The 27,888-nt window shown below is 41.5% G+C and overlaps 1 protein-coding gene across 2 annotated transcripts in view; it reads right to left on the minus strand.

Annotated features, from left to right (window-relative positions):
* PDK3 (pyruvate dehydrogenase kinase 3) overlaps nt 1-27,648 on the minus strand; it is a 70,428-nt gene extending 42,780 nt beyond the window's left edge. Inside the window, exons 1-4 of one of the 2 annotated variants that reach the window (XM_027609454.2) lie at nt 27,382-27,648; nt 8,210-8,351; nt 4,863-4,934; nt 1,051-1,235 (exon numbers count right to left, since the gene is read on the minus strand). In XM_027609454.2, the coding sequence (XP_027465255.1) occupies nt 1,051-1,235; nt 4,863-4,934; nt 8,210-8,351; nt 27,382-27,487 (505 nt within the window). In that variant the 5' untranslated portion in view covers nt 27,488-27,648. Of the gene's footprint in view, nt 1-1,050; nt 1,236-4,862; nt 4,935-8,209; nt 8,352-24,839; nt 25,005-27,381 lie in introns of those variants that run through there. The other variant, XM_027609455.2, reaches the window with a different exon arrangement.
* Nucleotides 27,649-27,888: the final 240 nt, after the last annotated feature.

Genomic DNA, 27,888 nt, shown 5'->3' on the forward strand with positions numbered 1-27,888 from the left:
GATAAATAAATAAATAAATAAATAAATAAATAAATAAATAAATAAAATCTTAAAAAAAAATAGGGGAGATTTTAAATTATGAAAAATGACAAATAAGGGCATTAGGCCAATGCATAAACTTCCAAATGATTAAATGGAAGAAAAACAGAGGTGTACAAGCTTATCAGTGATCTAAAAACATGTACATATATACGTAGATAGACACATTTAAGTCAAAAAGAAATTGTAGTTGTGTAAGTAGCTTAATTGAATAGTAATTAGGTTCTTTTTTCATTTAAATTTCTTATAAACTGTCAGACATTTCTATTTTTAAAAGATATACATTTGGGACCAACCCACACATAATAATTGTATAACACTCACTAATCCAAATAAATCAAATTAATAGAGATGCTCTGCCCATTTTCTGCTTCAGCAAAGAGGATGATTTAGACTCTAGACATGTAGATGCTTTTTCATAAGAATTATGAAATCAGGCAAAGAGACAATGCTGAAAATGAGCCAAAAAGTTTTTTTGTGGCAAGAATTTTGGTTTTGTTTTTTTTATCTGCTTATCATCCTGGTGAGTGGATGAAAACTCTCCATATGAGACTATGGTTTGACAATTTGCTTAATCTGATTTCAATGATCACCGTGAAATTAAAGATCAATTGCTCAGATGTCAAAATGCCAATTCAATATTCCCAGTATCAGTGTTTTTAAAACCAAAAAGAAAAACACATAACATCCTGGATAAAGACGAGAACCCACTCTCAGAGACACAGCAAAGTACTCTCTCACCCTCCCCAGGAATGTAACAGCAGAGGCTTAAAAGGCAGGCAGAGTTCCTGCCTCTAATATGAACATCAAAATTTCAAGGATTTCCATTAACAAAGAACATTAACGAAGAGCTTTTTAATAGGTAGGATTTACTTAGGAAAAACTAAACTAGAAATGAAATTTCTACTGACCAAACTTCAGATCAATAAATTCTAAGTGAAGAAACAGGAAAACATTTGGGAGAAATCACTCTGGGTGCCCTTTTGAAAGTGGACCAAAAACCCCACTTACTGTGCTGGTTAATAAGCATGCGGAAAGAGATGCGGTTGGTATAGAACCGATCCAGAAAATACTGGATGTTACTGCTAATGAATGGATCAAAGCCAAATTTCTCCTTGTATTCAATCACTCCTTGTGCCATGGTAGGGACCACATCGTTGTGTCTATTTCTGACTTTGATGAGAACTTGCAGAAAGCTGTGTGGGAGGGAGATAAAAAGTGGTCAGTCTTTATACCTCACGCACTGATGCATAAACTTTCCAGCGCTGTCTCTGGACTATTTAGGTGCTGGTATTTTTATAAGTAGAGATATTATCATTATGCGCTACAAGGAGAAACTAAAGTATTACCCAAGGTTTTGCTTGGAACCTTCTATCCAAATTCTTTCACAGACACAAAAAGTAAAAGGTTCTAGTAAAGAAAAAAATGCTTGAATACCTTCTTAGGAATCCACTGACTTTATGGAAAAGTGATCACATATAATACAGGTTCCATAAACGTTTGCTGAATAATTGTGGAACACACTAACATTTCTTCTGACAACATGAGGACAATCCCCCCAAATTTCCAGGGATTTATTAGAAAATCTCAAAGCAACAGCTTCCATGAATAAGTAATGTGAAACTTTTTAAGAGTAAAATTTTGAAATGAATTTCTCATAGCAGTAAAATACAGTGATGAAATGTAGACAGAACAAAGGCAATTAAAACAAACTGAGTCAAGAATTATGGTATATTACTATAAAGATACAGAGGGAAAAATATACTAAGAATGGTAACTAAGAACAGAGAGACAAGTCGATGAAACCAAATAAAAAGCTTGGAACAAGGCCCAAGGGCAAGTAAGTATGTATGCATAAAAATTTAGCATATTGATAAAGTGACATTCCAAGTCAGTAGGGAAACCATCAAATTAGTTGGGACAGCTGGCTACCAATTTAAGTCACGTCCCAATTTCAAGCCTTAAGCTAATAACTTAGTTAAAAGGTTTAAACGTAAAAGAATAAAATCACAGAAAAAAAATAAAAGAAAATCAGGTGAATAAGTAGATAGTATAGTATGCCTTATGGTAAGGAAGGCTGTCCTAAGCTTAATACCACAGGTAGAACCCTGAAGAAACAAACGATAGGACTATGCAGAATTTCGGCAATTCTACAGGGATACAGGTTATTAAAGTCAAAAAACAAAGTGAAAACTGGGGAAAATACATTTGCAAGAGCTACTGTCTTTAATGAAGGAAAAGATGAGCACCCTAACAGGAAACGAGGCAAGGGATCCGGTATCAATGGGAAATTTACCACAGAGGCAACGCAAATGCCAATAACTTCCCCCTTCGAAAAGAGTAATAGAAAAGCAAAACAATGCAGAATTAGTCTCCACTCTTCACACTGGGGGAGAATAACCAGTGTCCTCTAGAGTGTGGAAGCATAACTGATACATTTCTAGGGGCAACTGAGCAACATACATCAAAGACCAAAGAGATTCATTCCACTCCCAGGAATTGATCCTAGGAAAATGACAGAACAAGGCCAACGGCTGTATTTAAGAACTATTCTTAAGAGCCCTGTTTAGAATAGCAAGAAAAATACAAACCATTCTACAACTCAATGACAGGAGGTCAAATCACATGACTTACCTGTAGACGGACCATTTTGAAACCATTAGTAATGGTATAGAGATCTATAATGTCCACAGTTATTTTTGTAAAACATATTGTGCACATATAAAAATATGGATGCCTAGGAAAAAGTATGGAATGCAAGGAAAATGTTAACGGTGGTTGTCCCCTGGTAATGGAAATTTGGAGTGACTTTCTTTTCACTTATCTGAATAGTCTTAATGTTTCTCAGTGATGAAATACTCCTGTAACAAATACACACACACAAAGACAGCAGAGATGAATAAATCAACTCTGAAACTGGAAGGTCATAATTATTCACAAGAAATTTGATAATGGACGATCTGTCCTCTAGATAATGTTCTTTCTAACGTATTTATAAATTCAATATCACTCAAGTGAAAGATTTCATTACAGTAGAGAAGCACCTCAACTTAGCAGAAGGGAGGAGACTTGCCTCAAGGGCTCGATTCTCAGAAGGCTTCCCCCCGTCTTCCGGGGTCTTCTTAACTTTATCATTAAGAGAAACAAGCCTGTTCTCTAAGCTGCTTTCACCTCACTTAAATGATCTCTGTGCCTGGGACTCCTGTACAGCTTCTGCCGGACTGGAAAAGGCTACCACTATGAGTAAAGTGACTAGCTCACCTTCCTTTCCTTCCTTTGCCAGAGGCAGCGGGCTTCTGAAACCCCAGCTATCCCGACTAGCTGTGTGAACCTGGGCAAGTCACCAAAACTCACTGAGGGAGAGCGATTATCATTATGATCTCACACGCACTGGATCCAGCACTTGGCAGTTTCCAAAGTGGGCTCATGTCCATAAATTGCATCTGACCAATAACCTGTTCCAGAAACTGAGACAGGATTCTGGGAAACATACGGCAGCAATTTAATATTATTTACTTCCACAAATCTATACCCTAAAATTTGAAGCTAGAGAAGTCAGTCCTAATTTCTAGGATGTCAGCAAAACAAACTGTTACTAGCTAATGACTTGTGAGCAAACAAAGCTTCTGGATTCGATTCCTTTAATTTCAGTACGTTAAATGAGAGCAATGGCCTCTAGCAAGAACATTGCATCTGGGGCTCTAATGCAACGCCTCCCTTTCACAAATCACAAATCCATTCGCAAAACACCTAGCAAGGTATACAACAGGTGGGGATTCTTCCCCCTTGTATTTTAATTTACAACTAAACTGGAGCTCGCTACTCAGGGTGCACACCGGTGGTTCTCGCAGTTGGTACATTGTGCACAACAGTGCATGAAGGAACTGGAACAAGCATTTACAGATCCAGCTCTGCTACCAACTCATGTTACAACTTTGGACAAGTCATTGCTCTTCTCTGACCTCAGTTTCCTTATCTGTGAACTGAAACGGTTGGGTTGAATGCCTCGAGCCACGGGTGCTTTGCTAACAGTGTTTCTTAGTTCTTTTTCTGGAATGCCTATATGTAAGGCGTTTGGTGTCACAACTCTGTGGACCAAGATTCTCTGCAGAAAAAAATTCTTCAGCACAAACAGGCCTGCCATGTGCAGTCCCGCGTGTGTACGTGAAACAGGAGGAAAGTAATGTGAAGGGGATACTTAATTTCTCTTGGGGGAAAAAAAAGGCAAACAACACTCAGAGCTAGGGTGAGTATTTTTTCAGTTAAATGAAGATGAAAAAACAGAAACATTTTCCAGTTAGAGAAGTTAGCAGCCTTTGTGCGGAACAGGAGCAGAGAATTCAGGTCGTTATATTAAAAGCACACTCTTTTATGCTGCTCCAAAATAAAAGCATTACAGGTTTCCTGAGCTCAACTATTATGCTGCACTGAAAATTTTTTTTTAAAAATTGAAAAAAAAATTGTAAAGGACTGAGTAGATAAATTCAGGTCTCTCCAGAGGCCACTGCATTCTTAAAACTACCACTAGGTGGTACATTTACTGCAATATTTATAGTGAGTGGCCGGCACCAGTTCACCAGGAGTGAAAATTTATTAAGACCTAGAACATGAAATATAATTTAAAGGGTCATTCATTATTCATTTTGTGCTATGTTAAATTAACTTTAATTGTTTAAAAATGTGATATTGAGTTGTTACCCATTAACAAACTTAATGCTTTCACCAAATTACACTTCTTGGTTCTTAATGACATGAGTTCCATTTACCAAAACATTTTTTAACCTGATGCTTTTACTGTCAGGTAAGTTTGGTACCATACTTACTTATCCAAGACCTGTGGATCTTCAGGGCTCTTATTCTCATATTCTAAAAGTTCAAGAAAGCTCTGCATATACCTAAAAAAAAGATGAGTTACTCTGTTAATTGCCTACCCAACATCCATTCCTCCTTTCCCTCTTCCTAAGAGTACCCTAAATCTTCACTCAGGTATCTACCCCATTCCCCTCCACCACCAATTGCAGCCCAAGTGCTGCAGGGGAAGCTGATGCCATGCAAAGCTCCTGGGTGGCCTGATTTTTCTCTGGGTAACAGTATTTTTCTTGTCACTGATTACTAACTAGTCCAATAGTCTAACCCTAAGCCTGTCATTGCACTGCATTCCCCTGAACAAAGGGACTGGCTCAGGAATGGGCACACTACCCCAATTCAGGCAAGTAAAATAAAAGGGAAGACGTGGTGGGGGTCTTTGGGAGAGAAATTAACTTGCTCTGCTTTTTGTACAGTGGGCTTTGGGGATGTAAACCCTGGAAAGGTTGCAGCTATTCTGCCACCAGGAGGAAATCCAGCCTGAAAATAAAGCCGACACCATGGAAAGCAGGGCCTTGATAATCTCATGAATTCTCTAAATCAACTAACACCAAAAGCCCATCCTATAGCTACACGAGCCAATGTATGGTTTAGTTGGATTTTCTGCTACTCACAAACATATTCTAACTGGTACACCAAATCTACAGTTTCATTAGCCAAGATGTGCATATGAATTGTAAGGAACACATGTGTGACACTAAAGTGCATGCTGGGAACTTCGAAACTAGAAATAAACGTTCCTTCTCAGAGTTAAACTAATCTCATCAACACTGCAGAGGAGGGAAAGGAATGCCTCTTAGGTCCTCAGAAACAGCTTCTGGATTAAAAATAGCTACATATCTCAATCAGGGCCAGTACAGGAAATAATGTGTACAAAATAAATATCTGGAGAACACAGAAAAATGGGATCCAGAGAGGCACATTACTGAGGCAGCTATATCCGGACAGAACCTGCTGGATCTGGAGGGGATTCAGAGAAGCCAATTACTCAGAGGTGTGTCATCTCTGCTTTGGATCTGAACATGCCTCGAAAGAATTATCCCTTAATATAATTATTTCTAACAATTAATTACCACTAATCCTCCTATCCAGCTTTGGAGGGAGGATGAGGGTACTCCAGTAACAAAAAATGACTGCACAGCATATAAATACATGAACAGGAATAATGTTTTATTAATCAGCCTCACTTGAACTTTGTAACGATGCATGATACTAAAGTATGTTCATCTCTGGATATCCTTTTTAAAAGCTTCTGGGCAAATCAGGCTATGGATTAGGCACTGTTGAAATCATCAGGTCAAACCTCCCTCAGAGGGCAAAGTCAGCCAGAGGCAACAAGGCCCTCTATCCTGTCACACGCCAGCAGGATTCTAGGGAGATAAGTAGTTCACTTAAAGAGCAGAGTCATGAGTGGAGAGGAGCCAAAGATGCTGCTGAGCTTCCCAGCCTGAAAGTCAAGAGAACAAGGAGAACACACTCTAGCTGAGGTGGGCTTCACGGCCTGTTGGAAGAGTCACTTTTAAGAGGAAAAGGAAATGACAGCTAAGCACAATGTGTGATCCTAAACTGGATTTCTGCATTGGGGAGGCAGGGATTGCTGGGGGGTGGGGGGGAGAGTACTACTGGGGCGCCTGGGTGGCTCAGTCGTTAAGCATCTGCCTTTGGCTCAGGTCATGATCCCAGGGTCCTGGGATCGAGTCCTGCATCGGGCTCCCCGCTCAGCAGGGAGTCTGCTTCTCCCTCTCCCTGCCACTACCCCCTCTCGTGCTCTCTCTCACTCTCTCTCAAATAAATAAATAAAATTTTTAAAAAAGAGCACTATTAGAGCAATTAATGAAACGAGAACAAGTTCTCCCACATTAGAAAATATTACTAAATCAATGTTAAATTGCCAAATCTGATAATCATACTGTGGTTTTCTAAGAGTTGTTCTAAGGAGATACATACCAAAGTCGTTAGGGGTAGAGGGGCATGTATACCATTAACCCAAATGGTTTAGGAAAAAAAATAATGTGTAGCATATATGTTATGTGTGTACCACGTCTGATATACCCTAAGTGTGTACACACACACACACACACACACCCAGAGAGAGAGCGCGAATATGAATGAGAACAGCAGGACAAATGGCACCAGATGTTAACAATTAGTGAATCTGGGCCAAGGTATATGGCAATTCTTGCTACTAGTCTTGCATATCTTTCTGTTATATAGGAAATTATTTTGAAATTGAATTTTTTTTTTAAAAAAAAGGAAGACGTGACATGCATGTGTTTGGGATGGCTACAGAAGAGAAATGTGAGACAAAAAAAAAAGAGCTGACCCCAGCATTTAAGTCTATACTTCGCCAGCTGAATCACTTTGAAGCCCCCGAAGTAACTTTTACATAAGCAATAGACAGTGTGACTGTCAGTCACTGCCACCAGGCCCAGGGAACTTGAAGCCCAGCTAGTCAACCTCCAATCCCCACCACAATGACCCCAATAGTGAGTGTACACTTTCTGCGGGAAAATTTCGGATGATGCTCTTAAAACAATAAAGAAATTTCAGGCAAACAAGCACTCGCTGCTCCTGCTGGAACAAACTCTGCATCCGGGGTAGGAAGCTACGGAGGAGGAGAGCAAAGTGTTTCTTGAATATATGCAAATCCCTTTCTGAAAATACACCACCTGCTCTTACATCCTACCACTCACTGACCTCACCCTGCTTACCTAGTGGGTAGTTGAGTCACAAATTCAACTTCCTCAATTAAATAACACGTGTTTGCTGCATTCTCTGTTGAGATTTTTTTTTTTTTATTTTTCATAAGGCAAATGAAGCACATTACGTACTGGCATTTTTACAATCCGAGGTTCCCCTTTAAATGACTTAATTTTCTCTAACAAATACTGCCACCAAGAAACTCCTTTAACAGGAAAACAAAAGGAACAAGGCTGAGACTTGATCAAAAAGTGGCAACATCCCCTTATCCAACGGATTGCAGACCAGTCCGCATGGGTTCCTTTAAATTTTTCTGTACTTTCTAATTTTTGTTTCAGTGAACAATTACATTTATAACCAGAAAAATAAAATTTGAAAAGTCAAGAAAGCTGTCCTGTACAGTTTAGAAGTCTTTTCATTAAGACAATGTGAAATTGTCAGGTTAAAAAAAAAAAAAAAACTTTTAACTGCTTGGAAAATTGCAGCTATCCCGAATGACTCATTCCCACACATGCCATACACGTACTTTTAGGGAAAATGGGCTCCATGCCAGGTGTTCAGAGCATTATGGGAAGACCGATCTAAAGCTACATTATTTACTTACCAACTCTGAACCAACCCCACTGAAGGGCGGTTAAGCAAGTTATCCGGCAGAAGATTAACCTCTCTCATTGTGTTGGCCAGTCTTACAGGAAGCTCCTTTCGTAGAAACATATATGAAGTTTTCTCACATGCATTATCTCTCCCTGTTAAGACACAATGAATGTTCCATGATTTTATAATCTAACAGATGGAACAATAAAGTGCTCTCATGATAGTATGGTTACCGGTTAGGAGGAGAAAATTAAACAATCCTGCAGTCTCTAGTGAAATTTTTATCCTCTGAAATTGCAAGTTTAAGAAAATAATTTAATTAGAATAGAAAAAGAACATTTATTCCAAGAGGCAACCTTGAAAGCAGTTTTTTTTTTTTTTTTTAACACAAATACATTTCTAGTGTTACCGTTAGTGATATAAAAATGACCTGGGATATAATCTGAATTTGTTTTCAAATTAACACTATGGGAAAACTGCCAAGTACAAAAGTAGGAAAACATGTAAATCCACTCCTGTTCACAGGGGTTTCCAGAAGGCAAAAGACCCATTCATTCCACAAATATTCACCACCTGTGTGTCGACTGCTTCTTCCTAAGGTTTTCTTCAAATGTGTTTCTCCAGGAATCAGAGCTTTGTCACCCTGGGAAGCAGCCACAGACCTGCTCTGATTAAGACACGGGGCTCAGGATGTGCCAGAGAAAGCAGCTCACAGGTGCGCTCAGAAGCAGAGTGATCTACTCTGACATGACCAAGAGGTAAGACCCGGTGTTGACCATAAAGACAGAGGTCACAGAGTCTTCTGTTGGTTGCCCTGAGCTGGTTGTGCATAAAACTTAGATAGCTGGGACACAGTGAGAGAAAAGGGACACAGCCACCTGAACAAGGAAACCCAAGCGTCTTCCCCAGCTGCTTTGACCAGAGTAGCATGGGCCCCAAGTCCTGCTGTAAACCTGATGACGGCTGGGGGACTGGGGACATGAGAGAAAGGACATGAGCTTTGGGGACACAAATGTGCTTCAGCCCCAACTCCTCCATTTGGGGGTAAGAAACCTTTGGTAAGCTTCTTAATTGCTCTAAATCGCAGCTGCCCTAACCTGTAGAATGGGGATAAAATTTCAGTTTTTGTAAAGACTAAATGTGGTAACAGGTATGGAGCCTGACACAAAGCAGGTGATCAATAAACATTAGTGTTCTGTCCTCTGTGATACTTATGGGTCCATCCCAACCCCCTCACACTCCATAGGCCTTCCTGATGTTCCATACTGCCAGGAGGCTGTTTGGAGATGGGCAACCTTGGGGCCAGGCCCAGAGACAAACAAGCAAGGCTCAGGGAACACTTCTCTCCTCCAAACTCTCCTCATTCTTCCAAATATGATACAGGCCGCAAACCAGAGATCCAGAAATAAATCTGATTTGCTAACACTTGCAGCCAAGTTCTGGTTTATTCCTTTCCTCTCCCCACTGAATAAGACTAGAAATAAAAGAACCCACTCATGAAAGTCATCTGCAGAACCATTCTTTCCCCACTGACCCCTGAGCCCCCTTCTCCATGCTAAAAAAGTTAGAATAAAAGATTAGTCTTACACAATCCATCCCTTACTTCCCTCATTCTAGGTGAATATACTGAAGGCCTTCGGTGCATCTTTAACTCATCAATGATTCTGTCTTCCACTTTTCCCCTGAGTGAGGAAAAAGGGGTGTGATATCCCAGCAATGACCTTCCATCATCTACTCTATACACATTTATTTGGCTCCAGATGATTAACATTTAAAGGGACTCTGGCTGTTTTGCTTCAGATAATATGTATCATTCCTAAAACGCTCTGGAGGATTCTTATAGACGAATCATTTTAAGTGCACTAAAAGTGCTGATACTTAAATCACGGTGAATCATACCATAAAATGAAGGACCTGTTATTATCTAAGGTAAAATGTGCATCTAACTTTTCACATACCAGGACAAACACTTTGCATCCTGGTTAAATAAAAAGGACACCTTTTTTTTCAAGCATAGAAGAAATGTCTCCGTTCTCCCTGTAGGAGAAGCAAGTGAGGGAATGCAGGAGAGGAAGGGGCCCACAGGGGTTGAACTGGAACTGTGAGTAGCAGTATGACCTCAGGATTTGAAAAAATTATCTCAGTGTTTTAGACATTAAAGTTTACATGTTTCAACTGCCATGTCCACAGCATATTAGGAGCAGCAAACTGGAAGCCTAGGGCTGGGGGGAGGGGGGGAGGACGAGGAGAAGTGGGAGCTGGCTGGCAGGTGGCAAGGGGCCATCAGGCCACGTTTGTGCTGGAAATGCACAGGGCTAGACAGTTTCAGAATGTCAAGGTTTTCCGACTTTCGGAAGGTAAAAGGAGTACGTACATCCACTGTCTATGATATAGACACAATAAAGCTGCGGTGAAATCATTTACATGGAGCAGAAAAAAGACCATGGCCTGAAGTAAGTTCAGGTCGTGTTTTGTCACCGAAGGTATGAAAAAACAACTACAAGTTTTAGAGCCTTTTTTTTTTTTTTTTTAAAGATTTTATTTATTTGTCAGAGAGCAAGCGAGCGCACACGCACACAAGCAGGGGGAGCGGCAGGCAGAGGGAGAAGCAGGCTCCCGGCTGAGCAAGGAGCTTGATGCAGGACTCCATCCCAGGACCCTGGGATCATGACCTGAGCTGAAGGCAGATGCTTAACCCACTGAGCCACCCAGGCGTCCCAAGTTTTATTTTTTTTTTTAAAGATTTTATTTATTTATTCATGAGAGACAGAGAGAGAGAGAGAGAGAGGCAGAGGGAGAAGCAGGCTCCCAAGGAGCAGGGAGCCCGATGCAGGACTCGATCCCAGGACCCTGGGATCACGACCTGAGCCGAAGGCAGACGCTTAACCATCTGAGCCACCCAGGCGCCCCGTCCCAAGTTTTAGAGCTTTTTGAACTTCAGAATTCAGATAAAAGACAAGAGACCTCCAGAACAGTATATTAGGCCAAGATCATGTGCCAGAGTTAGACTTGGGTTTGAACGCTGACTTGAGCCTCCCGAGCTTTATGGACGTGGCAAGTGTCATTACACTTCTAAGCCTCGGTGTAGTCGGCTACAGGAACACTACCTACCTTCATAGAGGTGTAGTAAGGGTTAAAAAGTGCTTAATATTTAACACTGACAACCTCTTAAAATTTAGAAGAGGGGGCTCATTGAAGAGCCAGCACTAATGATTGCAAAGGATGATAAAGCAGAACAGCCTGAGGCCAGGGGGTGCCAGAGCAAATAACCTGATACTTGCTAAGCCCTGAGAGCTCTGCTACATTCTGGTCCAGTGCGGTTGCCTGCGCTCATTTGATGATTCTACATAATTAAAAAGGGATTAAAAGGGATTAAAGTATGTTGTGTCCCTACCATCCACTTTTATTTATTTTAAAATAAAAGGCCTTTGGTCATCTCTGAACTAACTAGAAAATTCAACGACTAGGTATGGTCTAAGATAACCAAATACCAGGAGGCATTTATTCTAGCCCTCTTGGATTATCAGCTTATTATGAAGGCGCAGAAAAAGAACCGTGTTTTGTCTCTGTATCCCCCATGGCAGCAATGAGAGGACTTGACCTATGGTAGTTTCTCAATGATTTACTGGGAAGATAGAGAATACTTTTAATACTTTTTAAAAAAAAAAAGAATATCTGAAAAATCTCAGGTTTTGCCTCCTACATTCTTACTTAGCTTTAGAGATGAATTCTTTGTACTCAGATACCTTAATTATACATCAGTTTAAACAAGGGGGTAAGCCTTTTTTAGTTAATTAGTGAACCTAAAAATAAATATGAAAGGTCCAACATTTTTTTAAACTTTCTGTGGTTTTCATGGAAGTTGGAAGTATTTTGTCCTATGTACTAATGCTGGATACTCAGTTTAAATCAAAGAGTTCCAACAATCTTTTTTTGTTTTTTGTTTTTTTGGGTTTTTTTTACTCAACTTAAAAAAGTCTTTTGGTTTTAATTGAATGTCCTCTAAAAGCCTTCAGGTTTTATTTTTTTTATTTTTTAAAGATTTTATTTATTTATTTGAGAGACAGAGAGCACGAGAGGGAAGAGGGTCAGAGGGAGAAGCAAGCAGACTCCCCCCTGAGCAGGGAGCCCAATGCGGGACTCGATCCCTTCCCTGAGGGGCATCTACCTCTGTGCTGAGGGAAAGTGAGTAACGTCCACTAGTGCCCTCATCCTCTCTCTTTAGAACCCTGTTTACTCTTCGAAGGTAGATACGTGTCCATAAACAGATTAGTGAGAAACCCGCCCTTCTGCATGCCAGGTGTAAATAGATTTCACTGTGAGTCCACAGTCTGTGCCCTCTGCCTGGACAACCTCTCTGCCATTCCCCCTATTCACTGAGTTCTATGTCCTGTGGGTCCCAGGATCCTCAGAACACTGAAGAGTCTACTAGCACAATATGCAACAACCGTACATATCTAATAAATATTTCCTGATTAGAACTGAAAATCAAAATACCTAGTAAGTTTCTGTATAAACTTACTATAGCAAATAAAATTCAGGGATGCAAGGTCATATTTGCTCAGAATGGTAAATTCCTCTTATAGATAGACCACTCCATTCTACATATTTGGTCAGAGGTATCAAATCCTTCAAGTTAGGGGAAGAGGAGCCAAAGGTAGGAAGGAAGGTGATAATAAAGTGGCAGTAACTGTCAGTATGGTATGGCAGGCCAGGGAGTGGAGGAAAAAGGCATGGATGTGTTTAGAACTGATATCACAAACAGAGCTTTGACCAGCGAGAACATGCAAGTAACAACTGTAGCCAAAGCCACCACAAAGACTCATATCAACCTAATTCCAGAAGGGGCTTTAGGATATAGTCCTAACGGTAGATTGGTAAGTTACAGGATGCCTTGTTGTCATGGAAGCAGGAACATTTAAGTAAAGGTCACCATGTACTCATCTTCGAGGTGAACTGAAGCAAAATGTTAAGTTAACCATTACAGTGAATGAAGAGGATCCAAAGCCAGGAATGCTCAAAGCACAAATGAACTGAAAGTGCTATGTTTCTTGGAAAATGATCAGTTTTTAGAGCTGGGACCTTCAGCCAACAAACTTTAAGATAATTAACATTCAAGGTTAAGAGCTCCCTATGCAGCTTTTATTCTTAGCAGGAAGCTGATTTCATCCAGGAAATGCTGTGTCACTGACTTCCCATAATAAAAGCAGAGTAACATCTACTGAGCACCTACCATGTGCCATGCATTGTGCTGCATGTTCTCGATTTCACCAGGACGGCAAGCCTATGATTAGATGCTATCATTTCTATTTTGTAGCTAAAGACACTGAAGTGTAGTGGGATTAAGTGATTTGTCCACACTCACGCTACTGGTAGGCACCAGAAATTAAGATTTGACTACAAGTCCACATAGATTGCTGCTCATATTCCCAGAGACGATAAGCAGGCTAACAAGTGGTGGTGGTCCTGAGAATAAGAACTGTTTCAGTGTAAGTAAATGAAGTAGGTATCAATCTGAGAGTTTGGAAATGGTAAGACTAGATGAGCAGTAGAGTATGCAATTTCCCGATTGTCTAGCAGAACAAATTTAGACAAAACCTTGGCATTACTAACAGAGATTATGTTCGTTGCAAAGAAGTGCATTGGGATAGTGGCATACTATGTTAAATGAAATGGTATACCATGTTGAACTGAAAAAAGCATAGGTTTAAAAGCTCCATCTACTTGAGGGGTGCCTGGGTGGCTCAGTCAGTTAAGCATCTGACTCTTTATGTCAGCTCATGTTCTGATCTCAGGGTTGTGAGATCGAGCCCCACGTCCAGCCCCATGCTAGGTGTGGAGCCTGCTTAAGATTCTCTCTCTCTCTCTCTCTCTCTCTCCCTCTCCCTGCCCCTACACCGCCCTCTTTCTCCCCCTCTCTAAAAAGAAAGAAAGAAAGAAAGAAAGAAAGAAAGAAAGAAAGAAAGAAAGAAAGAAAGAAAGAAAGAAAGAAAAAGAAAGAAAGAAAGACTCCATCTACCTGAATTCTAAGTGTGGTTTTGCCCCTAACTTTGCTTAGGCAGGATATTTAAATCATCTAAGCTTTGGCATCTCCATCCAAGAAATGGAAGTATCTACTCCACCTGGATGTTGGGAGAATTTTAGCTCCAACTGCCTACTATTATGCCTGGCAGGAAGTGGTACACAAATGTAAGTTCTCTTCACCTCTTAGAGAGAATGATTTCTGGTTCCTCTTGGATGAGGTAGCAAAGATGTCATGTCAACAACTAGTTAATGATTCGGGCAGGCTCTTCCTTACTTGGGACTTCTACTTTCCCACATAGAAAATTGGGGAGGTTGGAGAGATGATCTCTAAGCTCAAGCTCCCATTGGGTGAATCTGAGAGGGTTGGATTTTGGTTTGTATCTCTATATAGTTACGTATCCTACACCAGCCTCGCCTAATGACTTCAATTCTGGAACAAGTCTGAAGAGAGCACTGCTACGAGTAGGCAGTCAAGGAAAGGAGCCAGAAATCAAGAAAAATAGTACACACTTTTCTATGTGTTCTTCTAGTTGTGTTCTCCACCCAGAGAGCCTCCAAGGACACTCTGGATGAAGGACAAGAGGGTAAACATGTCACGGATTCCCAGAAACCACCGCTATTACACAAACCTTCGAGGGAGAGGTAGGGACAGCAGGAGAGCATGCCACAAAGCTACGGGGTTCATAAATTTGGGCTAGCAAGTATAAATTTATGTATTTTCCCCTGCTTCTCATTTATCAGTTTCTCAAAGGTAGGGACTGCGCCTTGACAATTTCCCAAAGCTTCTCAATTTCTACTTCACTCTATTTTTTTTTAAGATTTTATTTATTCATTTGACAGAGAGAGACACAGCGAGAGAGGGAACACAAGCAGGGGGAGGGGGAGAGGGAGAAGCAGGCTTCCCGTGGAGCAGGGAGCCCGATGCGGGGCTCGATCCCAGGACCCCGGGATCATGACCTGAGCCGAAGGCAGACGCCTAACGACTGAGCCACCCAGGCGCCCCGCTACTTCACTCTAAATCCAGGTGTTCAATAATGCTGATGGACTCCTAAACAACTTAAGTGTCAACCTTCAGCATCTCACACACTCCATCCCCTGAACTGGTTCACAGCCCTTAGGCTTAGCCCAAGAGTCTACTGGATCTAACGCAGTTCTTAACCCATGACAATCACCTGGGTACCTCCGGCATACCAGCACCAGAGCCCCTACCTCCAGAGACTGATATAACTGGCTTCAGTGAGGGGCCGGTATCACTAGTTTTATACACACACACACACACACACACACACACACACACACACACACACCCCACCCTACCCCACCCACCCCCAGATTATTCTCATGAGCAGCAGGACTAAAGACCCCTGACTAATGTGAGTCACAAAAAATCCGACCAGGGAAAACAAATCAAAACCTCCTTAGGTTTGGACACGGACCATTTACCCATCTATTTTTAGTCTCTATTTTCATGTCTGAGATTTGTTTCAGCCTCTTAGGAAACCGATGGAGAACGTCGTCATAGTCTTAAGAGACTTTCCAGCGTTACCAACTATCCTTTTTCTCCTTCTCTAGATGACCCTACATGGGAAAGATAACTACTGAACACATTCATAGAGGAAATGGCTGTACTTCAGGATGCCGTGACTCTCGACAAGCGGCGACAGGGCACTTGTCGCTCCTTCCCCTCTAGTGGGTTTTGTTCCCACACTGCACCCGATCCTTAGCTACTTCCTCGGCTACAGAGGGGTGGTAAGATGAGCAGGTCCTGGGTCCCCTGGCTCTACTGTATGTGTGGGTACTTTTCTGATCTGCCCCGAACCTCAGTTTCCCAATTTGTAACATGGACACGACTGTTGTGAGAAGTCCACGATACTGTATTTTATACCAATGTTGGTAAGTACTCAGAAAATGCTAGGAGTCCATTTTCATTTCCTTCTTGAACAGCTTTACTGAAGCCAAGCTGAGGTTAAGGAAGCAGGATATGAGTATGTAGGCCTGAGAAGACATGGCAGAGAATCTGGAAAGAAGGCTAACCAAAGAAGTGGTCTTCCTCTATACAAAGGGCAGCTTCTAGAGAAAGGGAACCTCACTGTGATCAAGTAGCTGAAGGGAAGATTAGAAAGAAAGCGCTCACTTGAGCACATTACCTGACCAGTACAGGAAGAGCAAAATGCCAATTACCATTTTGCTTTCTATTTAACATCAGGAGTGGGAGGAATTAACCAAATTTATACAAGGAATATCTGCTACCAAGTTTAAGGAAACATTGTACTCTACTAGAACAGAGCCAAGGAAAGGTTCACATAAAACCTGGAGTATGCCCTGGTCTGTGAAAACGTTAACAATTTGTTGGGAAAAGATAGGTATATTACAAACCTCAAAAGACCGTACTGTTTTCTGGCCAAGGAGACATTGGGAAATATTTAACTTTCTGCTCCAGGAAAATGTTAGATACTTAGTAATTTATTCCCAACAGTGAAACTAGTATATACTGACCTCCATGCCCTAGTAAGAAAGCAAGCAACATTGGTACAACTCAGATGGTCAACTGGAATCATGTATCAAGCCTAAGAATGAAAATAAAATCATGACTGCTTGCGTGATGCTTCAGGAAATAATCTATGACTCAGTTAGAACCCCAACTATTCAATTAGAGGGAATATAAATATAGAACTTTGTAAATATAATAGTTTGCTGTAATTTTTGTGCCATTCATTACCGCAGAAAGTATCATCTCAGTAAAGATGAGACGCTGACCAGGAAGAGGGTTCTCCTTGAGGGATATGAAGGATACCACTAGGGGTCTCAATCAAACCCAGCTCTGCCCCCAGGGCAAGTATGGAGGTAAACTGACTGACCCCTCCCAAAAGTGAAATGGGCTAGATGAATGTTTCCAGGTTAGTTTCTATTAATGCCAGGCAAGCCACCCACAGTCCCCTTAGCACACTTTCCTGTAATTTAACTAATACCAAGAACAGGTGGGCAAGAACAGCAAGAATTTCTAAAAATTTATGGTAATAAATAAGAACTGCCCTTACCAAATTTCAACACAAATTACAAGGCAAAAGTCAACATATATTTAATTAAAATCAGAAAAGTTGTCTGACTGAATAGAATCCACAAATATAAACTACTCTGTGAACTGAGCAGCATGCGACAAAACAGAAACAACAAAGAAAGATTTGAGGTCTTAATAATTGTTGCTATGCAACTAGACAACAGAACAGAGCAAAAGTGAGTTAGCTACAAAAGTCCCCTCAGAAGGGCAATAAATTCCAGAGGGGTTTAGTAACAATTTGCAAAATGCTACAGGTGATAAATCTGACCCTGATAAAAGCACTGTAAATGATTGAGTATATAAAAACTCAGACTGTGCACTAAATAAAAAGGAAACCAACATTCAGCATGAACATATGTAAATATATGGGCAAAAGCTAGAAGACTATCACACAAAAAAATGGATGGAAGAATTAGAGGTGATATTCTTTCCAGATGCCTTTAATTGTATACTTTGATAATTACTACAAAAGGGAACACAGTGGGAAACAATATTTACACAGCACAACAGGTTACTATGCCAAATAGATACAGGGAATTCATGCAAATGATTAAAACTCCAGATTCCAGTTAGTAAATGGTCAAGGACACTTTACACACACAATGCATACAATAAACCCACACAGGAAAAAAGGGAAAATGTTTAGCTTCTATGTTACCTACTATACAATTAAAATCATAAAACCTCACTGTGGCAGGACTGTGGAGAAACCAGTACACTTAAACTTGGCCTTCCACATGGTAATTCCACTCAGGGGCACATCCCCTATGGGTAAACCACAGATTACCTGGAAAAGGCTTAGCTAACTCCAAACTATGCTCCAGATAGCCAAGATTTACTTTCACTAGCAAATGGGAGAAACAGATCTTCATCATTTATTTTTTTTTTAAGATTTTATTTATTTGACATAGAGAGAGACAAAGTGAGCACAAGCAGGGGGAGTGGCAGGCAGAGGCAGAGGGAGAAGCAGGTTCCCCACAGAGAAGGGGGAGCCCGATGTGGGACTCGATCCCAGGACTCCGGGATCATGACCTGAGCCGAAGGCAGTCGCTTAACCAACTGAGCCACCCAGGCGCCCCAGATCTTCATCATTTAAATGCAAATTAAGATCAATCACTGCAAGCTACTTTAACAGGATACAATTACTTAGACTAGAGGTGGAAAACTTCCTGTAAAGGGCCAGACTGTAAACTTGTTTGCTCTCTGGGCCAAACAGTGAACTCTGCTGCTGTGAAGGGAAAGAAGCCACAGACGGTATGTAATAAATGGGCATGTTCCAATAAAACTTTATTTACAAAAACAGGTATCATCAAAACCCACAGGGCATACAACACAAAAGAGTGGATGCCTAACGTAAACTACGGACTTTGGATAATAATGATGGGCCAATGTTGGTTCATGGCGGAGACTGTATTTGGGGAGCGGCTGTATGTGGGAGCTCCCTGTACTTTCTGCTCAATTTTGTGGTGAACCTAAAACTATTAAAAATAAGGTCTACTAATGAAAAAAACAAAACAAAACAGGGGGCTGGCTCTTGGGCTATACAGTTTGACAACCTATCTTCCACTATGGTATTCCTAAAACAAAAGCATTTGCCCTACTCTTGACTTCAGCTTATCACGGAAGTCAAATAATTAAATGCCCGTATGATATAAAGGAAAAGGAAAAGCAGTGATATTTTCTGATTCCAATCAGTAATAAATCCAAGGTTTCTCGAAGCTTGCCAACAGCCTAACAAATTTCCTAAAGCTCAGTGGGAGGAAACCACCCATCGGGAGGTCAGCAAGTGTGGCCAGGTCTCCCCTTCAAGACTACAGACTCCCACACAAAACTGCATACAGTTAAGCCAGAGTCACAATTTAAGCACCCAGAGCCTGATAAACCAGATTATGTTGAAATCCAACCCTATCTGATCATGAAGGCCCCAAAGGGCCAATTCGGACTTTAAGTTTAAATACTGATCAAGATGCATGAAGCCAAGTTAGACATCTTTATCCTAAATAAAATCGTTCTCTTCCCCTTTTAATTCTGAATAGTAGGCGTCTGTCTCCCAACAGGTTAGTCTAATTCTTGGCAACTCTTCACAGGAGAAAAACCCTCCTGCTTAGAGAAAAGGTGTATCGTGTACATATATGTATAGGAACAAAATAAACACACTCAGAAAACAAATGCAATTGTTTTTCCTCTTTCCTAACATGATAATTTAAAAAAAGAAAAATCTTTTCATCTCCCCTGGAAACAAAATCACTGTTCTCTCCAGTGATAATCAGGCTTTGAGGAGCAAAATGACTTTAAAAACCAAGACTTTTCGAAGAGCAGTCATTTGAAACCAAAGTCAACTTTTCAGTGGGTATCAGAATCTTAAAATACTTTCTAAAAGGAAAACAGAAGACGGCTGGGCCCTTAAACCTCAAGAACAGTAAAAATAAGGAAATCGGCTGTTGTCTTCTAATAGCTAAAGGCTCCCGGGTTCACAGAAGCAGTGTGATGGTTGTAGAAATCTTTTCTGTGAAAAGAAAGCCGAGCTGTCAGACAACCTGCCTTCTGGTGGTTTTATCTGGGAGATGCTATATTTAAATGTGCGGACATTATGGAAGTTTAAACTTATATAACCACTAAGGTGTTTAATGTTTAATAACCTTTACATGGAGCCAGGAATCATCATTACGGAGAGCCCACTCTGCAGACAGCAAACAGCTGAAGAAGCTGTGAGAGGTTCCAAATCAGGGGCGAGCGCTGCCCTCTGTGAGGAGACGGTTTTGAATAAAATAAAATAAAATAAAAGGAGGGCAGGAACAAACACCTTTAAAACCAGTGCAGCTGTGCAAAAGACAAGAGCAAAGGAACTGGGAAATAAAGCGAATGGGAAGTAAGTCTGCAGGGAGGGAATCAAAGTGAGGAGTGAAGGAACCAGAAGTGGCCAGAGTGAGACTGAAGGATGAACAGCAGGTCCAAATGAAAATGTGAATCATTTCCTATGAACTCATTCAAGATTCAGAAGGTTCTGTCTTTAATTTACGTCTTAACAGTCCAAGTTCTCCTTTCCTTATACCACCAAGAGAAGTTTTCATTCATAACAATTACTCAATGGAAAGACAGAACTCAAACTTTTGCAAATATAACAAAGAGCCACCATTAGCATGAACTGCCCTTCAACGACAATAAATTAGTCCAAAAATCCTGAGAGTAACAGGTTCATAGGGAGAAAAACCATAAAAGTTATACTGAGAAATAAAATCAATAAAATGTTTATTCTGAACATGAAAATGTGATACTTCTCTTACTCCTAGTGAGGAATTAATATATTCTATCTGAAGCCTCTGTCCAATAGAAAAATAATGTGAGACACATGTGTAATTTAAAACTGCCTAGCAGTCACATTAACTCAAAAAGAAACAGGTGAAAGTTTTGACATTTCATTTAATCTAACATATCCAAAAATATTATGTCTACAAGGAATCAATATAAAAATAGATTGAGATATTTTACCATTTCTTATATTAAGTCTTTGAAATCCACTGTGCATCTTATAGCACAACTCAATTCAAAACCTAAATTGCTATCAAAAGTAACTGACCTATAATTAGATTTCATCAAATTTACACTTAAGGGAGAGTCACATATCCAAACTGCTATAAACATAGAAGTTTTCCAGTTAATTGAATCAAGTATCAGCTTTAAATTGAAATCTAAATCAATTCAGTTTCTCAGTCACACTGGCCACATTTCAAATGCTAAATAGGCTCAAGTGGCTGGTGGTGACCTTACTGGACAAAAAAGGCCTAAGATAATCACAGGAACCAAAAATTCAAACATAATTGTTAAAAGAACTATAATAAAACAAAACAAATGAGGTATATAATACAGTAGAAAAATTAAGGCATTAAAAATAGAAAGCAAGAGAAAATTACAGATGTTCACCACTATAGATGACAGATCTTTCCTATCAACAAATATATGTATTGGTTAAACTTAACCACATAAAAGAGAAAGTTTGATTCACAAAGCAAAACCCAACTTTATACTACATTTCTTTTTTTTTTAAGATTTTATTTATTTATTCGACAGAGACACAGCGAGAGAGGGAACACAAGCAGGGGGAGTGGGAGAGGGAGAAACAGGCTTTTCGCAGAGCAGAGAGCCCGATGTGGGGCTCGATCTCAGGACCCTGGGACCATGACCTGAGCTGAAGGCAGACGCTTAATGACTGAGCCACCCAGGCACCCCTATACTACATTTCAAGACAACAATTAAGGCAAAGTAATTCAGAAAGACTGAAAATTAAAAAAACACACAATACAGGAGTGGAGGGGCTTGGGGCATGGGGTGGTTGGGTGATGGACATTGGGGAGGGTACATGTTATGGTGAGCGCTGTGAATTGTGTAAGACTGATGAATCACAGACCTGTACCCCTGAAACAAATAATACATTATATGTTAATTTAAAAAAAAGGAAAAAAACACAAAATAAAACAACAATGCTCCACCAGAAAATGTAAACAAGAGGAAAATAAGGCTCTGGATCTCAATGTCAAATAAGGTTGAATCCAGCTAAAAAGCAGTATCAGAGGACAGAGGGCAGCACTCTATATCGCTAAAGGGTCCATCTCGCACTGAGGACCTGACAGTTAAGAATGTCTCAGCAGCAAACAGGTATGAAGGAAATACTGTCAGAGAGATACGGAGAAAGAGAATTATATTAGGAGACTTGAACTTCTCTCAGGTCATGATAGATCAAGTAGATAAAAAAAGTAAAGGTATAGGAAAAGTATATAACATAATTAATATGGTATATCAAACTCTGTAACCTGAGAAGAGAACATCATCTTCTTTTTGCTGCCGAAGGAACAGTCACAGGAAATGACCACACATTGGGCTACAAAGTGAACATCCACAAATTAAAGAAATAATAATCCAGATAGCATTCTGTGATCACAATGCAAGAAAACTAAACATAAAGAAAATTAAAATGCAGGATGTACCTGCCCTGAAAATTTAAAAACTCAAAACAACTCCTAGTTCACAGAACAAGAATCTGAAGATGCAGAAGAGCTGGGAGGAGAGGGATCAAATACTTACACCTTAGCTGCTAAAGCAGTGAGTAACAGAGGAGTAACTGTAGCCTTAAGTACTTAAAGAGCAAAACAGAAAAGAAACCAAGTGTCCAACTCAGAAGAAAAATAACAAACGCGAGGAGATTGAGGCGATCAGAGGGAATTAACAAAGTCGAAGTGGACATTAATGAACTAGAAAACAAAAGTCATAAAACTAACAAAGGAATCCAATCATAAACTACCATATAATCTAATCAAGAAAGGGGAGGGGAGAACAAATATCAAATAGAGGAATAGCCACAGAGAAAATTAAGACTGATAAGAGACTACTACCTCAGCTATGCAAGTTGACTTACAGCCTCAATGACTAGGACAATTTTCTAAAGAAATATGACAAAATGTGCTCTAGAAGAAACAGAAAATCTATACAGATCAATACCACAGAATACAGAAAGTTGTCAAAGAGTAATAGTCCCCAAACACACTAGGTTTAAAAGGTTTCACAGGGGGAGTCTACCAAATCTTCATTTTTGTAAAGTTTTTTATTATTTTTTTAAAATTTTTAGGGGGGGAGGGGCAGAGGAAGAGGGAGAGGGAGAATCTTAAGCAGTTCCATGCCCAGCGCCAGAGCCTGACGTGGGGCTCGATCTCACGACCCTGAGACCGTGACCTGAGCCAAAATCAAGAATCCGACCCTCAACCAACTGAACCATCCAGGCACCCCACTACCAAATCTTTAAAGAACAGATTATTTGAAAGATAAATTGGTCTTAATACAGAAAAAAAAGTTTTCTGAAACGCATGGCATTGATAAGAAAATCTGACAGACTGCACATACACACAAGATCTACAAACAGTACGTGGCTATCAATATAATGAACCCAGGAGTTCAACATATGATTCTTGCTAGTTCTGTAAGGGTCAAAAGTTTCCATAATAAAAAACCAAAATAAAAAATCATTTACTCAAGGAGAAAAAATTCTAACTAGATAACACTTTTTACTTATCAAAAGTTTGATGACAGTCTGGTAAAAGCATAGGAAAACACGCGCCCTCAGAAACTTCTAGTGAGAGGATAAACAGCCTCTAGGGAAAGCAATTTGACAATGTTTATGAAAGGTTCAAATGCACACACCCTCTGAGGTAGTAATCCCATGTTTAGGAGTATGCCCTATATATACACTCATACACGCATGGAATGAGGCATGTAGAGGACAATTCATGCTAGCACTGGTTGCCATAGCAAAGACTAGAAACAACCCACCAGCCATAAAGAGGGCGCTCTCCTAATGAATTATAGAACACTCATACAAACAAACTCTCAGAAGCCCTAAAAAAGGAAAAGGAAGTACTGTAGATAAAGATACAGAAATCTCCCTAAGGTATAAATTTTAAAAAGCAAGGTACGGACAGAACTATAACAAGCTGCCATTTATACAAAAAATGGGGAGGCTAGTGGACAAAAGTAGGAAGATGACATTTCTGTCTATGTCCTTTGGCACTTTTTGAATTTGAAACCATGTAACTCCCATCTCAGACCAAAAAGAAAATCTCATTTAAAAAAAAAACCCCACCCTTTAGAATGCACTATTGCCATTATGAACTCATCCATTTAGAACACTTGCTAACTGGGTGGAACGCCATACTTCAAGTAAAGATGGAGTTGAAGAAACTCTTATTATTTTAAAGGGCACAGAAAAATACGGCACACATACGAAAGGGCAACAGTACTCTAGATCAGAAGATCATCTCATTAGTGGTTTTCAATGCTGGTTATGCTTAAGAACAACCTGGGAATCTTCCAAAAATACCAGTGCCCTGCACCCCACACCCAGACTATTTACATAAATTTGGGAGATGGGACCCAGGCATGAAAAGCACAGATCTAAATGCTCTACAGCAGTGGTCCTCCACAAAGGGTGATTTTGCTCCACCAGAGGACGTGGGGCTATCTGGAGACATTGGGTTGTCACAACTGGTGCTGTCTAGTACGTGCAGGCATCTAGTGGGTAGGGGCCAGCGAAGCTGCTTTATTTAGTAAACCTCCAACAATGCCCAGGACACACCCCCAACCATGACCTGTCCCAAAATGTCAAGAGTGTTGAGAATGAGAAACCTTCTTTAAAATCATTACTTCTGACGTAACAACCAGTTTTCATCTTTGTTCTTAAACAAGGAAGATAATCTCATTTTACTAGTGTGGATAGATTAGTATAATAAAGCTATTTCAGGGGCCATAGAAACTACAATTTATTTGTTGATGTGCTTATAATGAATACTGAAACACTGAATTCCATGTACATCCTTTCTTTGGTCCCTGTCCAGTTACTCTGTCAAAAATTTATGTCCTGTTTGTAAAACAGTGAGGGAGAAAATCCTAAAGGTCACAAAGTGGCAGCCTGGAGGTAAATATAGTCCACATACCTACTTTGTTTGAGCCTCAGGTCTTTTAAAATATACTGAATTGGAGCCAATCACCTGCCCCTTCTGGAGCCAGCACATACCTTCTGGAGTCTGCCACGGTCCACACCTGGCTGGCTTCATGCAGTCATCTGCTGCTCCCCAGCAGGTCCTTTAAGCATATGAGGTGGCCTTCATCTGCCGTTTTCAACAATCATGAAGGGGCATGAAGCCTCTTTACTCTTCTTCTTCCTCCTTACCTTAAAAATATCCCCACATCCATTCTAAATTCCCAAACTTCTACATTACTTGCCACAAAAGAACTATCAAGAGCTGGAAGAGGGCACATTCTGCGTGGAGCACTGGGTGTTATGCGCAAACAATGAATCATGGAACACTACATCAAAAACTAATGATGTAATGTATGGTGATTAACATAACAATAAAAATTTTTAAAAAAAGAGCTAGAAGAACTAAAAGAAAGGTAGAAGTCAAGATGGCCTTTGTGTGACAACACTCTTCTAGTTGTCATTAAACATAGGCTGCCTGCCACCTGTCTCTGGATATTACAAACTAGCCTTGTAGTTTCTAGCAAATTCCACTACAATTATATATAGCTCTTCTGCGAGCGTCCTTATAAGGAAAAGACTTCAATTATTAGGCTTCTTCCATTATCCTAGATTAGTGTATCCCTCTACCTCTCCCAAAATAGGTCAGAAGCCTTTTATGGGAAATACCTATCAGGAGATTTGGTAATTTTCTTTTCAGAAGCTCATCCCTTTTCCTTTGAAACTACAATCACACAGTTCAGGAGTTGTGTTTGAGAGACTGCCTAATACAATCCACATATTTTATTAATGAGGAAAATGAACCCCAGTGAGGTTCACTCAGCCAAGGCCACACTCTTGAGTTAGTGGCAGAGCAAAAATTAGCACACTTATTTCCAGATACTGGTCCCAGGGGTTTTCCACGATAACACTATCCCCCACTGTGGTTTTCCTACTCAAGTAACATTCTTGCCAAGACACCTATTAACATGGGTAGATACTAGCTTGCTGTAGAACTAAATCAACTGAAACTTCGCCAAGCTATCAGAGCTATCATGTCAAGTTTGAGGGTGGAAGAAATGGGGAATTTCTGGATTCCTTTTGCTCCTTTTACTGTGAATTAACTTAACTCAGTTTACCCCAGTGAAGCTGATACCTTCAGAATCTTCTCTAAACCATAAATTAGAGATGGAAAACATGCTATTTATAGCAACAGTGACCTTTTGTTTCTAAACTCTTAAGTCAGGAGCTGCTTCAAACCTCTAAAATTTCAAAAGTGGCCAGAGATTTGTTAACTACTGAAAAGCTTTCAGGAGTGAAGTTTAAGATGCCAAGATCAACATCTCATTGAACTTTGACTCTCCTCATCATTCTCTGGCAAAGTGGGTGCTTAAAATTTAATATGGCCTCGACTTTAACCTAGTCCTCTCTTCCTATCCCAACTTTTTCAGCATAGGCAACATCACATTTTGCGTATCTGATCTTCCCTGGATGTTCTACCTCCTCTGCACCTTTAGTTTTTATTCCCACCTGATACCGTCCCTTTACATTTACATAAAATTCATTACATGAAGAGATGCCCCATTATGTTCCCCTGAGAGCTCAGAACATCTTTGCTGCTCCATTTTACTCCCCTTCAAGGATGCTGAACTCCATTCGGATACCTGGGTGCGCATTTTTGTTTACTCTCCGGTGGTTCACAACCACCTCCCAAGCCTTGAGCAATTGCAAGTATTCGCTCCGTGGTTGAAAAGGCACCACTCTGGGGAAACACGATCCGGTGAGCATAAGGTGGTGGAATCTATTCCCATCTCAGCTAGGCCTCCCGGGCAAGGTGAGGGCCGGCCGGGTCTTCCGCGCTCCCACCTCAATCCGCGTCAGCTGCCCACCAGCCCACTCGACCCGGGAGAAGGTGGTGGGACACAAAAGGAGAGGCGCGACGAAAGGTGTCGGCACCGAGACCGGGGGTGTATCAGACCCTGCTCTGACGCTAGGAGCCCACGCGTCCTCTCCTCCCCAGCATTTAAGGCGTTCGCAGTCTAGGCCTCTAACTGCTTTAACATTACACGAAAAGGACAACAGTTCGAGTCCTGCCACTCCAGGCACACGAGAGCACCTTAGGGCAAAAAAGGAACAAAATGCTATTGCATAATTTATTCGACCTCAAGGTGTTTCTAAACAGCTCTTACCCAACAACAACAACAACAACAACAAAAGAATCTACAAGTAAAAGCATTGAAATCCACCCACATTCCGCTACTAAGTTTTAAGGACGGGTGAGGTCTGTGTCAAGTAGACTTGAAGCTACTGAAGCAGGTTTGGGGAGTCCCGCCTGGAGGAGGGTCCTCGGACGCGGTTTCTGTGTTTCCAAGTAAAGCCCTGGCCGGTGTGCGGGTGCCAGGCCCTGCCCCCTCCGCGCCCCGAAATTCGACTCCCCGGGAGAGCCCCCGGGCATCCCGGAGACCCGCCCGCGGTTCCCACGGACTTTGCCCCGAGCTGCAGAGACCCGCGGCGGCGGCGGGCCCGGAAGGCAGCGGCCCCGCGTCCCCGGGGCTGTAGGGACCGTAGCGACCGTGGGGGCCCGCGGCCCCGCACTCACCGAAGTCTAGGAACTGCTTGATGGAGAGTGGCGATGGCGAGAAACGCGAGTAACGTTCGATCTGCTTAGGCACCGGCTGCTTCAGCAGCCACCGGAAAAGCCGCATCCTCGCCGAGGCCGTGCACACACCAGCCGAGACGCTCAGGCAGCCGCAGGAGCCGATGCAGCCGAGCCGCGCGGATCCGGCACGTCAGCCGAGCTCGCACCCCTGCCTCCGCCTCGGCCTTGGCGCCGCGGGTGCAGCCGCCGCAGCAGCAGCAGCAGCTCCCGGGCCGCGGCCGGCCGCCCGCGGCTTCCCCAGGGCCCGCCCACGGGGGCGGAGCCGGCCGCCGCACGTACGCGGCGCACGGAGGGCGCCGGGGGCACGGGGGGCGCGCGGCCGCACGCGCCGGCCGCTGATTCGCTGTCGCCGCCCTCGCTTTCTTTTGCTTGAGTTCGCTCAGATGCCGCGCCTCCCTCCGTTGCTCCTGGGTCTGAGCCCCGCCCGGCAAGTGCAGCAGCCCCGCG

The sequence above is a fragment of the Zalophus californianus genome, chromosome X (genome assembly GCF_009762305.2).
Source record: "Zalophus californianus isolate mZalCal1 chromosome X, mZalCal1.pri.v2, whole genome shotgun sequence".
Classification (NCBI taxonomy): domain Eukaryota; kingdom Metazoa; phylum Chordata; class Mammalia; order Carnivora; family Otariidae; genus Zalophus; species Zalophus californianus.